Below are 14,641 nucleotides of genomic sequence, written 5' to 3' on the forward strand. Positions count from 1 at the left end.
CATCATCAGGGAACGGCTGCCGAAGGCTAGGGTACCTCAAATGGAGTGGCCTGCACTTTCTCCAGACCTGAATCCTGTAGAAAACCTATGGGATCAGCTGAGTCATCGTGCAGAGGGTCATAACCCTGCACCCCAGAACCTCAATGACTTGAGGGCGGCCCTTCAAGAAGAGTGGAATGCCTCTGCAGACAATAAGTCGACTTGTCAACAGCAGAGACGTCGTAGAACACCGCAACACATGCGACGTGCGCCTTTTGCAAGTGTGAGTCACACTAGTCACCTCTGAACAGTAACAGAATAAATGGCATTCTCCTGCTTCAATAATTATTAATACAGCCAAATAATAAACTAAAGCAGTCATGTTGGAAACCAAAATTTCTCCCTGTTGGATTTAGTGTTGCCTTCGATTTTCTATACCTGAAGTTATACCTTAGAAAAGAGTGCATTTCCTGGTAAATCCAGAATAGTGTGCTTCTGTTCCCTGCATATAAAATGTTTTCTTTCTACCGAACTACACCCACCACCTAGTTCCATTATAATTGAGAGAAGGCAGACAGACGGCTGATATCTACAAAACTCTGTAACTCACACCAAAACTATCAAGATGGATAAATAGCACTACAGATTTGAGGACATGTATTTTTGATTTTGGGGTGAACTGTCCCTTTGACTCTGTCAGTTAAGTGTGTTTCAGTAGGTTTGATTTACACATCTAGACCTCCACTGTGAAAACTTTGGATGTCTTTGTAGATAAAGTGCAGGAATTCCAAAGTCTCTCCACCTCTGTCTGTCAAGATTGCAATCGAGTGCATCACCATGGAATAAAATCCTACCACATTGGCAGTCAATGCCTCAACAGTCCAAACACTTTGTTCTTATGTGCATCTTATTCCTTGAAACTACAGCAGTCAACTGTTAATCAGCAGGTTTTTTAGCCTTTTGTCGAGGCTCATTTCGTAACTGTTAACCTCATATTGCAGTGGTGCCAGCAAACGACAATTCCAAAACACACCTTTAACACTGCTTTGGCACCACGATCTGTATGAATACAACAATTGACCTGGATATACATGTCAGAAAATCAAAGTTTGGAGTCAGGCCCACATACAGTACACAGTTCATCCCAAGCTGTACTTCAGTCAGGAACTCTTCAGTTGATGCTATCCTCCCCCAAGTAGTCTAGCTCTGTGCAGGGTTTGTTCAGATCCATGTCCATGTCCATATCCATCATTCCTCCTGCCGAACGCTGGTGGAAATTTGCTGCAATCTGGTCAAAAGTCATGCCCCGTGTCTCTGGCACCCGGAAGAATGTGAAGATGAGGAAGAAGAGGAGGAGTGCTGCAAAGATCAGGAAGACGTATGGCCCACAAAGGTTCTGGGGAAGGACAGGATCAGATTAAACATCATTAGAAGGAGTAGACCTTGGACAACTGATCTTTCCTAAGTCCCATTCTTTTCGCAGAACCTCTGTCAACTTTCTACTCTCATGTTTGCTGTACTTCACTATATCCTAGGCTCACCATATTGGAAAGAGAGCCAAATTTTGAAGATATTTTGAAGAACTTAAGCTATATGTCACTTTTACAGTTCCTCCAGCAATATATTTAACCATCTTCAAAAGTTTTTGACATAGCATATCTAAGTACAGGAAACAATATGGGAAAGTTGGGTGCCAAAAATGCGCGGGGCTTAAGAAAGATAAAATGCAGATTATATTAACACTACATTTAAACAAGGTGGAGAAAAAGCATCTGTGGGTTACTCATCATTGTGTAGGACATCCACAACATCTACTGAAGGTAAAAAAAATACTCACAGCAACATATTGGAAGCACATGCCAATGATGAAGTTGGCAGTCCAGTTGGAAAAGCCAGCCACAGCCATGGCAGCCGGCCTTGGACCCTGAGAGAACAGCTCAGCTACAAAGAACCAGGGAATGGGGCCTGGACCGACCTCAAAGAAGGCCACGAAGCCAAAGATGGCCAACATGCTGATGTAGCTCATCCATGGAACACTGTCCTGTCAGGTGAGAGAAAAAAAGGCTTCAGGAGTCTGTGGAGAAGTTATTCATAGCAGTGCAAGATGTCTGCATCTTTGAAAGACTAACCAATAGAGCGAGAGCCGTGGTCATGATGACGGCACAGCTGCACATCCCACCAAGTCCTAGCATGTGGAGCGTCCGTCGACCCATCCTCTCTATCAGGAAGAGCTGTTAGAGAAAACAGAGAAGCAGAGAGGTTGTTATCCTCAGCAGGCCATCGCAAACATTTAGGTTTCAAAATACGGGCGGGGGTGGGGGACTCTGTTTTGTATTTTCACAACAGCTAACATTAACTCAGCTGACCCGTATGCCTGTGCAGAGAGCAGCACAGCACACACCCCATGAATCTGGTTGTGGATTGCCTGGTTGGGGTGAATATGATATTTATGTTGATGATTTTATGTTAAAAATTAGATTTACTGTCAAGACTCTACAGCCATGCTAGATGCTCTATGAGGTTGAACTTGGACATAGTGCTGCTTTAGCCAAATGTTAACATCACCATGCTAACAACAGCAATGCTAACATGGTGATGCTTAGCAAGTATAATGCTTACCGTTTTCATGACATTAATTTAATTTATTAGTATGCTTTCATTTGCTGATTAATGCCAAACACCAACTACAGTTGAGGTTGATATGATATAAAAAAAACTGAAGTGTTGGGCCAACATTGCCACCCCAAGAGCCACGTAGCTAGCATGACTAAAAATCAGGCTTTTCTACGCATTTAATGACATTGAAACATCTTGACCTGCCAAACCAAACTTGACCTATTTGGATGCACAAGTGTTTGAGAGGTGGGCACAAGAATAACCTAGATCCAACCTGTTGTGTTATCTTATTTGCTTTTTGATAACCGTGTTAAACAGTAATAGAACCACACTTTGGTACATAGCAGGATCGTAATCTTAAGCATACTAAATTCAAAAAGGATAGAACATTTAGAGTTACTGGGGTTTTTTTATAAGGAAGGAGGGGCACATCAAAAAGCCAAGATGGAGGCATGTTGGTTTAGTTACTGACCGAGACCACGGTGAAGGCACAGTTCACCACGCCTGCTCCTATAGTGGCATAGACTGGACTCTGGACTCCTGCCTTCATGAAGATACTGGTGGAGTAGTAGAAAATCTGGCCAGAGGGGTAAACAGATCATGATTAGGTCAGTATTACACTGCACTGATTCACTTTAGGCAAGGTGTATTGATGTCAGTGGACACTACAGAGGTCTATAAAGGAAACCCCCTGACTCACTGCATTGATCCCTGACAGCTGCTGAGAGAGCTGCAGCAGGATGGAGATGATGATGGGTTGGCGATACATTGGCGAGCGAAAGAGCTCCAGGATGGACACCTTCCTCTCCATGTCCATCTTCCTCTTCTCCTCCTTCATCTCTGCCAGCATGTCGCCCACCTCCTGCCTGCCCGTCAGCCTCCTCAGGCCTGCACAAAGGAGGCATGTAAGGAGTGAGAGTTGAGGAGTGTGTACGGTATATTAGAGTTTCAGTCACTATTTCTTTAAGAACAAATGCTTGAACTAGCAGGGGTTCAACAAGATCTTATACACACCATGTATGTACATTCGGCCCCATAAATGTTGCATAATGTGACCCAGGAGTTCCAGTACAAATAGCAAAGGACTGTACAGCAGGTGATTAGACAGTGTAGTAAACCTGATTATCATTTCTTTCTTTTTTTGTGCAGGACTTTGCACGGGTTAGTTTTAAGAACTGCATCATTTTCAGCTAAAAGACTAAATTAGTAGTTTACCCCAAAATAAAAATTAAGTCTGACGTTCCAGACAGTTAAATGTTCTTTAGCACCAAGATAAAGAACTATAAAATAATGACTTGAGAACTCAAAATAATGACTTAGGACCTCAAACTAATGACATAGGACATCAAAACAATGAGAAACTTTCTCAAAGTTAGTAATTTTAAGAAAGTTTCTCATTATTTTGAAATGCTATATCATTATTTTGAGAACATTTGTAACGACAGTGAGTTTTTTTGTCCGTCATATTGGCAGAAATGGGCTGCTAAATGTTGTATTTATGAACCTGTACCTGTACCTGATATCTTGAACATATAGTGAGTAGATATAGTCAGAAAAATAAATTACAAAATAAATTGATGTTAAGGGGGATGAAAGTCACAGCACTCTTTTATGTTAAATATTGTTAGTTGTTCCAGATTGAGTAAAGCCTGGAGTCCTCACCTCTCTTTGCCTGGTGCTCCTGGCAGCGGACGATGTAGAGGAATCGGGGGCTTTCAGGGCAGAAAGGCAGAAAAGCCATCTGAAATACAGTCGGCACAACAGTTACGCCCAACAGGACCGGCCACAATTCCTCACTGCCCAGTAACGCCTCCAGACCCAGGATCTGCACAGGGAGACGGATCAGATGTGAAGTTATAAGAGGTCAAAAAAAGTTGTTACAAAATCTTTTTGAGATGGTACCTGATGGTTTTCACATTTTAACCTTCAATATCTGTGACACAGAAAGGTTTTCTCTGGAATATTAATGATAGTGTTGTGTTATATACCTGTGCTATTAGAATACCAGTGACTATAGCCAGTTGGTGCAGTGTTCCCAGTGCCCCTCGCAGACTTGTAGGAGCGATCTCACCCACATACATCGGTGTCAAGCCCGATGCTAAACCTGCACAGAGGAAAAGTTGGATAAGAGACAGAAACTTTCCGGGTGTGACAGAGATAACCAACTGCAAAAAAAAGGCAGTTATACAGAAGCAACTTTTAAATATGTTCCTGAGAATTTGAAAGAACAGAACAGTGGAGCTCTCACCACAGTAGGCACCGATAATAAAACGCCCGAGGATCATCATTTCAAAGGAGCGGCAGAGTTTGGACAACCCCATCAGACTCCCACCAATGAAGGCAAACAAGTTGTTTATGAGCATGGCTTTCCTCCTGAAAAAAACAAAGACAAACATCTTTGTAGTAATTCAGTTTTTAAATATTACTTATTCTCTCTTTTAGTCCCATCTAATATCACCTGAACTTGACCTGATTATCAACTTAACCACAGGTCAAACCCTATTTATTAAGTTCTAAATGAACTTGCTGGAGTTTTTGACAGATTTTATCAATCAGACACTGTTTGGAAAAATAACACACATTTTACAATAATAAATGTCACTTCACAGGTTTCACAGATCATTTAAATAGTCTTTTGTCTAGCTCTATTTTGGATTTGCTCTTCACTTGGAAAGCCAATGTGATTTTTTATCCACCAGAGGGCAGTGTCATATGAAAACACTGAAGGCGTTCAGGAGTCTCAAACTCGTTTTAGTTCATAGACTGCATACAGCTCAGTAAAACAACTGCATAAAAACCTATAAATAACAACAAGTCCAGATTTTTCCCTTTTTCAGTAATAAGAAGTACAAGTAGCCCAAGTACAAGTACAAGTATAAAACAGATGATGAACTGCCTGAGATGTCTTAAATTTAAAAAACTTTTGAAAAGTCTTGGTTTTACCACATCACCATCAACAAGCTCCTCCAATCATCCATCAGGCCAGATTGGACCCTTTGGTGGGCTGTTTCTGGCCCACAGGCCTTACATTTGACACCCCTGCTTTAGTTAGTTGCTGAATCTTTATAATTTTTAACATATTTCATATTTTCTATTTTCTATTTATATACAGAATAGTGTTATAATGTACTGTAGTATGGTGCACATTTTTGTACAGACCTTGTATTTATATTTTCTAATTTTCTTACAATTCTATAATTCATGTATATTTCTAATTTCCCTGAGGATCAATAAAGTATTTTTGATTCTGAAATGATAAAACTTCTCTTTCTCTCTCATGGAAAAACCCAGAATCTATGAATAAACAAATATTTAACATAACGTTATAGTTATAATTCATTTAAAGTTTAACTGCTGGACACCAGATGTTCTTTCTCGGCGTGAGCACTTGAGGTTTAATTTTTCCACATCACACATGTTCGAGGTGCATTTTTGATCCAGATTGGCTTCCAGATCAGTTGTGATGACATAAAATCATCTCATACGAACACATCTTCATCAGTTTAAGACGTGTTAATAACAGAGAAACGTACATCCTTCAGCAGCTTCAGTCTTCTACTGTCAAACTCTGCACATACATCATTCTGCAAAGGTCAGGCATCCAAGTGAAGTAACAATGAGCTTTTTTTAGGAAGACCTTGTCCTGAGTCCACCCAAGCCAAACACTACCTCCCCCCTCCACCGGACCCCCGACTCCTTCACACACACACCTCTCCGGAGCCTGTGCTACCAGCTCTGTTAAGATCCACTTTCAGTCAGTGGAAGCTGTGGGCTGCAGTCCAGTTTGCATCCCAGTTCAGGTTACAGATGGAAACTGGGTCGACTGGGAACATCCTGGGCAGAGTTTCCCTCTGAATTACCTAAATGATCAGAGGCTGGACACTGGGATCCATTTTGGATCCACACAGAGGTGGATGAAAAAATATTTTGTATCCTGTTAAAGGTAAAATTCACCACTTTTCACATGGACGTCAGTTGAAGCAATAAATTCCTCAGTGCTGCTAAATTGACCGAGAAAGCTGAATTATCCTGTTCGTGGAGCAGTGCTGGCAGTGCCTACATGTACCAGGATGCATTGCGAGCAAGCTTCTGACACCCACGTCACCCAAGTTGCCATGTATCACCTCCCTAGCTTAGAGCTATTACGTTGCTGGTGAAAACATGGCAATATGTGACCAAAACAAACACAGCCCCTGGCTACTGAGAGGTGCAGACTAGAAGTGCAAGCTGAAACAGCCTGTCGTTCTTTCTTAACACCAATGACATCACTGTGACATCACTGGATGCAGGAAGAACAACAGATTTTGCAGCAGGAGAACTCATCTTTTTCAGTGAACATGGCATCGCTGAGGAATTTATTGTTTCAACTGACTACATTTTCCCTTTTGTTCATTGTTTGGTTCATTTGTAAGGAACAAAAATGAGTAAATTTAATCTATTTAGCTTTACTGGGCAGCACAGTAGAGTTTGCACACATATTAAACAGTCGAGTCTGAAGGAAAAAAAATGTTTTCAAAGGTTTTAATAAGCTTGGGTTCAGGACACGGGCCAATACACTCCCACTTCTCGCAGAAACACTCTGTGTGTTTCCGTACCTGCCCAGCCACTCGGAGACGAAGCCCACACAGAAGGAGGACAGCATGCCACCGATGGAGAAGATGGCCACAGACAGGGACCAGAGGGACGTGAGGGTGCCTGGGGGGATGGGCTGTCCATACCGCTCCACCCATGTTGCATTATAGTCCATCTCTATCATCTGCACAGGGAACAGAGGTGACAGCAGAAGAACGCAATATCATTATAAACACTGTTGTCGCTTTGGCATTGAGGTATAAACCACTATTAATGCTGAGCTTATAATACATTGTGTCCACCGCTTATAATACTTCATAAACTTTGCTATAAGTTCTCTTGTAAAAATGCAAATATAGTCTATAAGCCTTATAAATGCATGATGACTTATGTCATGATGTCAATGTCTTATGAATGTGCTATAATGTATTATAGACATGACCTTACCAGTAATGTTTGTGCCAAACCTTTGTGTGGGGGCTGATATTGAACATTTTAAAATAATATCTAGCCCTGTTCACATTTAGCCCAGAGATATACTTGCTTTTGACCATTAGTTCACATGTGCGTCATGGCTGCCTTATGTTTCCTGCATCTGTTTGGAGCGTTTGCTGTGCACGTCCTCAGAAATTAATTAATGTGTATGTGAACATGTGGTTAAAAAGCCTGTATATATCTGGCTTTAAAGGCTGACCAATGCAAGGGTCTTACTGTTGGCTCCGGAGCAGGAACAACATTAAAATAAATGAATGTTTACTGATATATAAAAATCCAGATGAAGGATGCAGGGTGCAGAAATTAAAGGATAATCTACATGTAATAAATGATAAATTGAGGGTACAACCTTAATGAAAGAGCAATTTATTAACAACCAACACTTGTCAGCCTCTATCTAAAACAACTCCGCTGTAATGGTAAACTCTGTCAAAATGTCACATGCACACATAAAAACAAAACAGCTCAGCTTCTATTCTAGTGTAAGAGTCTCAGTGAAAACTACGTCAGCTGTGTTGCGTTTGTAGTCGAGGGTCAAGGTTCATCCACAGATGCCTGAATACCGGCAGCCGTGTCCATTCATCTCTCTGACTGTCATTGTCTTACACCACGCCAAACACTCGGCATTTAAGTGTTATAACGTGACACATTAATATATAGGACGTATTTAGTTGGCCTGCAGTGTAATTCATTATAGACTTGCATATTCCAGTCCCGATAAAAGATCAGCGAACACGATTCACAGTCGGCGGTCATAAATCACACAGTACTACATACATTTCTCACATGCAGTACCCAGCGTGCAGCCGCGCTGGGACACCAGATGTGGCTGCAATATGAGCGGCAACATGTTTTATGATCGGAGCAAGTCAGGTTTTCAGAAATCATGTGTCCCTATCTATAAATACTGTACATACAGTGTTTGTATTACTGTGTGCAGCACTGAGGTGCAAAGTGTCTCTGGACGAGACAGACAGTGACTCAGTACATTTACTCAAGTACTGTACTTAAGTAAAAAAATTTTTGAGGCATTTGTACTTTATTCTTCTCATGCCACTTTCTACTTCTAGAGTGAAATATTGTGCATCTCTCACTATTTTAAAAAAGTTTTACAAACCAAAGAATCAATTAATTCATGCTTTTACATTAATGCGTGAGAAAAAAATAATCTAATGATATAATATATCATAGTTTTAACAGTCACTGGGGACATTTTTATGCATTGAGTACTTTCACTTTAAATATTTTAAGCACATTTTCCTGATTATACTTGCAAAATTTTACTAAGGAAACATTTTCAGTGCAGGACTTTTACGTTAACGTTGTCAAAAGCATCAATCCTTCGATGTTTTTCTGATACGATATGGTTAAAATAATACAATATTTGTTAATTAAAGTATAGGAAGTACCGAATCTAAAAAAAAGTGCTCAAAAGACCTCAGTTCAGTTCAGTCTTTACTGTGCTGCCTGAAATTTGTCTTGTAGCAAAACTAGACACCGTTCTGTGTGTTTTTCTGCAGAAGCACTGCTTGCAGCTTGTTAATACAGAAAAAAAAAGTCTATTGAGAATTGTTTTTCATACAGGTATTGTATAAAAGTGTAAGGTGTACAGTGCGGTATTAGTACTTCTACTTAAGTAAAGGATCTGAATACTTCCTGAACCTCTTAACTCATCTACAGAGGCCCTGTTCCTGATTAAACAGACAGAAATATCCTCTTGTCCTCATCAGAAAGTGCTCAGTTCACTCCCTTACATTCATCTCCTCTGTATCAGATGATGTCAGGAGCGTCACATGCCAGGGATTGTTTCCCTCTTCCCAGTTGATTATCTAAACACCATCTGCACCATTTGAGGCAGCACACATGCTGTTGTGGCGCCAAACACACCACCTTGTAAAATCAGGAAAAATATGAGCTTTGTTGACTAACTGATCTATTTAAACGTCACTGTCTTACATCAGCACTTCTATTAACACGCCTCCATTGTTTAATTCAGATTGGCTGCAGCTTCATGGGATTTTATTGGCTAGTTTTGAACACAATCCTTGTGATCGGTGCTTTGTCTTCGTTTTGTTTTTTTTACCTTCTGGGGTGCATTGATGACGCCGATGTTGTACCCAAACTGCAGAGATCCCAGGACAGCAGTGAAGACTGAGAGCACAAACGTCCCAGTCACCGTCTACAGTACAAACACACACACACACACACAGAGGTAAACAGCCTATTAAAGACTATATTATTTTCAGAACAGTGAGTAATGCTGGGAAATGTTTTTCATAATGTCAAATAATAAAGAGAGCTTAAATGGACACTGGGATTGGTTTCAGCTCTCCTCCACTAACACTATATATAACTGTGATCCTGACGAGAGACAATCTCTGTAGGACTGTACATGACTTCACAGGCTCTTTACGCCTGAACTTTAACTTCCCTCCTATTTCCCCGTCAGGCTACAGGCACCTGTCTCCACGGTGACAGACGAGACGACCTTGGAGAGATGAGGTCTTCCCCTCAAGAAACAAAGTGTGTTTACGTCTCTAAGACATAAAAATTATATGCTTTTTGGGGACTTGCATTGTTTTCCTTTTCATCTTGATAAACAGTAAAAAAAGAAGAAAATCATTCAACAAGCATAAGATATTAAGTTGAACTTTTATCATAATTGATTGACTTTTAATTGACTGATTCAGTACTAATCTTAATCATGGTTTGCAATGTTTTCATTATTGTGAAAAGTTGTGACTATGTATGTAACAGGACTCATAAAAGTTGTCCCTAATACCAAATTTGCCTCTTAGAAAACCTCCCACTCAAACTGTCAAAATCAAAGAAAAGTCACTGTCCGGGCTGCCTTAAAATTTTTAGTTGAGTGACTTTAAATTTAAAAGACATGTTGAGGTAATTTTGTAATGATTCAAAACTTTTCAAGTCGAACAGACCTGATGCTAATTCAGTTGTACTTAAGAAAACATGTTTAAATATTAAGTTGAACCAACAACTGCTCATTTACACTGACAAATATTACAAACACATGTGCGTCTTTGTTCTGACTTTGGCACAAAGACAATAAGTGAAACTGCATCCAGTGAATTTATTACATTTAAGGGACTGAATTCAATACCAGCCATCATTATGGTTTGCAGTGAAATTTTCATTATTGTGAAAACAAACAACTCTGACATATCTCAAAGTGTATAAAAGACAAACAGCAAGTTTTCATTATGTTTTCTCCAAACTATAAAAAATAAGGGTTTCAGGAGAGTTTTAACTCTCAAACAGTGCATGCTGGGAAATCTGTTAATATGCTGAGTACATTTCTATAGAAACTTAATTTAGTGAGTTGACTGAAATCTTTACAGTACATTAATTTAACTCATCATTTCAAGTCAAAGACTTCAAGTTAGAAGAACTTGTGTTTATGACTTCTGAAGTTTTCTGAAAATAAAGAACAGCAGAAAAACAAGAAATCTGAAGTTCGATTAACTTGAAAAAATAAAACCTGCACATTTGTGTTAACCTAATGAGAAACGGTTAGCCGATTCCACTAAATCCCAGTATGGTTTTTTTTACAGTGATGATGTGACTTTAAACTGAAATTTTAAGTGAAGTTTCATCCTTAATTTGAACAGAATAATATTTCTAATTTGGGAAAACCAAAACATACATTTGCAGAATGTGTATTATTGCAGAATTTACATTAGATAATAACTAAAAACGTCTACAAGAAAAGACAAGCCGTTCTGGTCTGTATACATTTACTGTTTTGTAATTTGTATTCTATTCTATTCTGTTCTATTGTATTATATGGATCAGTCAACAAAGCTTGTTTGTAGTTTGAGTTTGTATAGTGTGTAACACTGCGTCTTGACCTTGCTGTGTTGAGTCTTAGGATAAGTGCTGTTTAGTATTCATGAACCAAAACAAAAGGGCCTGTGTATGTGTGTGTGCACGTGTCCTTGCAACAGAAAAGGTAAAAGCAGCCAGTTACGCTCGATTACACTTCATGTTAACTGCATTTCATTAAAAATTATGCTCAGTAATTTATTTACTTTTCACTTATCAGGAATGAATCTGTACCTGTTTTAAGATATAATAGAGGCCGCTGATTCCTCAGTGCTAAAAGGGAGAGCTCACAGAGTGTTTGCTTTTTGCCTTGTTTGAGTTTCCATGCTTGAGGGATTTATTTTACACTGGAGCCAAAACTTCTGTTTAGAAGTTCCCACATCCCTGACACATCAACCTGCCCTGATACTGACACTGTTCACACAGTCTGTCACCTGTTCTGTGGTGATGAAGCAGCTTCAGGAGTTCACTGCATCACAGATCTGCTCCCTCTGATTTTCAAGATTATGGAGACTACAGCACCAAAACCTGATTCCCACATGTCCAGCTAACCAATAAGTGTGTTTTTGTTTTTTTGTTGTTGTTTTTTTCCAAAAAGAGCCTTAAGGAGCCCATAACAGGAGCATTGTTTATAAGGGTTGTGAGAGGGAACCAGTGAAACTGCTCCGACCTGTAAACTCAGGTATTTGACTTGTCAAGGTCACTGCTCAGGACTAAATAAGGGCTAGAGCTTCTTTAGATCCAGGCTGATTATAGCTTTCTTCATTGCTGACACATTAATTGTAGTTACTGGTTGTTGCTAAGGCCACTATTGTTTAATACTATTATTGTCTTTTTTAATTTTACAATCTAAGTAAATACACTACATGACATAGCCTATTTCAGAGCCAGGAGAAATAAAAATAATTTTATATTTAATCATTAATATTCAGATTATTTTTACCCAACCAATCAACGACTTTGTGCTTATTTATTGGCTTATATGAGGCAAACTGCAATTCGGCGCAGCAAAGCATGCATTTTCTTATAGAGAGTTTGCGCACGACTGAGATACAACCGTGCGTAAAATCTCTCCAAATAAAAGTACGCACCGAGCAGTGAAATGCGCACGGATTACGCAGCAAACAATTAATCATATCACGTTTGCGTGTCAAAAAACGAACCCAGCCAAAATATATGCATTACAAAAAACCTGTCGAGAAAAAGATTACCTCCCCTCCAAGTTGCTGAAACCCGGCCGGCATGATTTTGGCAGCTCCAGGCACCCAGTGGCCGTCGATGACAGATGCGTCTGGTGCCAAATGGAGACACGTGAAACTCCTCCAAAAGGACAACAAGTCCCAACGTCAATCAGGAGCACTGTAGTGCCAAAAAGCGCGCAGGAAAGATAAAATCCAATCGAGAAGCCCAAAGTGATCAGTCTGTCCTGCAAGGTGTCCTCTCTCCTTTGAAATCTGTGTTGTGTCCGTCCAGCTGGGATAGAGTGACACCCACGTGTACACCTCTCTCCGTAGGGGAGGGTGGGGGAGGAGAGGGGTGAGGTTACTCCAGTCCTGAAGATCAGCCCACTGGGCCTCTGGCTGATCTTGAGGTCCAGCGATAGAGGTCGAGACGCACACAGGAAGCTCTCCTGACCTTAACTACCATTGGCTAAAGGAGAAAAGGGAAAGAGCCTGTGTAAAGGAAAGATGATCCTGCTGTTTGCAACAGAAAACTGGGGTGATCTTACAGACAAGGGGGTCTGGTTGTATAATGTGATTACATTCTAAAATCAACAAGAATTGATCAATCTCTGGAATATCACTGTAAAATATAATGCAGGAATTTAGTGGAATCAAGTAATCTCTTTTTCATTAGCTTAATGAAATTATATAAGTTTATTTATTCAGTTTAATTAAACTTAAAATATTCATTTATTTTCAGATAAATTCTTATAAATCTTAAACATTTTAAAAGTTCGTCAGTGTGACTAAAGATGTGTTGGATCAACTAATATCTTAAACGTATTGAACATGTTTTCTCAGGTGCAACTGACTTAGTATCAAGCTCATGAGCTCAGTGAATGTATTGTTCTGAGTTCAAAAAACTTATTAAATTTAGTTTTTAAGGAAACATGGTCAGCATATTATCACACTTCCCAGAATGCATTGTTAAAACTCTCCTGAGACCTTCATTTTTATAGTTTTAAGAATGTATGATGAAAACTTGTTGTTTGTCTTTTATACATTTTAAGATAAGTCCTTGTTGCTTGTTTTCACAATCATGAAAACACAGCGAATAATGATGAAGATTAGTATTGAATTCAGTCCACACCCTCTTACATTTATTTAAGTTATTTATCTGAAATGAAGACCTGATTTTTACAAATTAAGAAAATGCAAAAGGAAATCAAACTGTCATTGGACCGAACTCTTGTTGGTTCAACTTTCAGTGTGAGTGGAAGTTTTTCTGCGGGCCAAATTTGGTATTAGGCCCAACTTTTATGAGTCCTGTTATATAATGTTGACTGTCCTTTTAAAGAATTATATTCTCTCAGTGTTGCTGCAAAACAAGGACCTCAGATACAAGAATGTGGAGCATCTGACTTCTTTCTTTGCTCATGAGATGCAACAAATCTGTCACCCAAGAAAGTAAAATGTTGGCGGTTACATGGTTGCACAGGTGTTGGACCTTAGACGAACCCGTGCCGGGGTCCAACACGCCACCAGGCAGCTATGACTCAACATTTCTCCTGCGCAGAGAAGAGGGGCTCGCCTTTGACGCCCTAGCTGCCATTGTCTGTCTTCCTAATAGCCATAAATCCCTTTCTATTTCAGATCACATGCCAAAGGGGTCACACACCACAGCTCACCCCGTTCCACAAACCCTCCCCCCCTTCTGTTGCATACAACAAAGCTTAATCCTCCTCCAGCGGGCGACAGGTGGGCTCTAAATTTGGACTGTGCCACCTGAGTTGGCAGTGTAGGTGTGGTCAGGGGACGTTTGGCGATGGAGTGACGGTGTGCCTGAGGCGGGGATTAGGGGGTGTGTTGTGGGAGGGTAGCACTGGGCGGGAAAAGTACAGATCTGCCAAAGAGCTCAGTGGAAAAATATCTGCTCTAGATCTCTCAATCGAGTGATTCAAGCCCACCCCCCG

The 14,641-nt window shown here is 40.1% G+C and overlaps 1 protein-coding gene across 1 annotated transcript; it reads right to left on the reverse strand.

Moving 5' to 3' along the window:
* Nucleotides 1-490: 490 nt before the first annotated feature.
* LOC146305652 (solute carrier family 2, facilitated glucose transporter member 4-like) lies at nt 491-13,039 on the reverse strand. Its single transcript, XM_084711594.1, has 11 exons — nt 12,717-13,039; nt 9,746-9,841; nt 7,191-7,351; nt 4,844-4,968; nt 4,584-4,699; nt 4,258-4,420; nt 3,296-3,483; nt 3,068-3,172; nt 2,109-2,210; nt 1,817-2,020; nt 491-1,375 (listed from the first exon to the last, which is right to left on the reverse strand). Exons 1-11 carry the CDS (start codon nt 12,747-12,749, stop codon nt 1,151-1,153), a joined length of 1,518 nt encoding a protein of 505 aa, XP_084567720.1. The 5' UTR covers nt 12,750-13,039; the 3' UTR covers nt 491-1,150.
* Between the last annotated feature and the right edge of the window lie 1,602 nt (nt 13,040-14,641).

This window comes from Lutjanus erythropterus, chromosome 23, assembly GCF_056507025.1.
Source record: "Lutjanus erythropterus isolate fLutEry1 chromosome 23, fLutEry1.hap2, whole genome shotgun sequence".
In the NCBI taxonomy this organism is placed as follows: domain Eukaryota; kingdom Metazoa; phylum Chordata; class Actinopteri; order Lutjaniformes; family Lutjanidae; genus Lutjanus; species Lutjanus erythropterus.

Coding starts and splice junctions, on each gene's coding strand:
- LOC146305652 (XM_084711594.1), bottom strand. CDS start 12,749: ATGCCGGCCGGGTTTCAGCAACTTGGAGGGGAG. Junction 4,421..4,583: donor CTGGTATTCTAATAGCACAG/GTATATAACACA, acceptor CTCCCTGTGCAG/ATCCTGGGTCTGGAGGCGTT. Junction 1,376..1,816: donor TGTGCTTCCAATATGTTGCT/GTGAGTATTTTT, acceptor GTCCTTCCCCAG/AACCTTTGTGGGCCATACGT.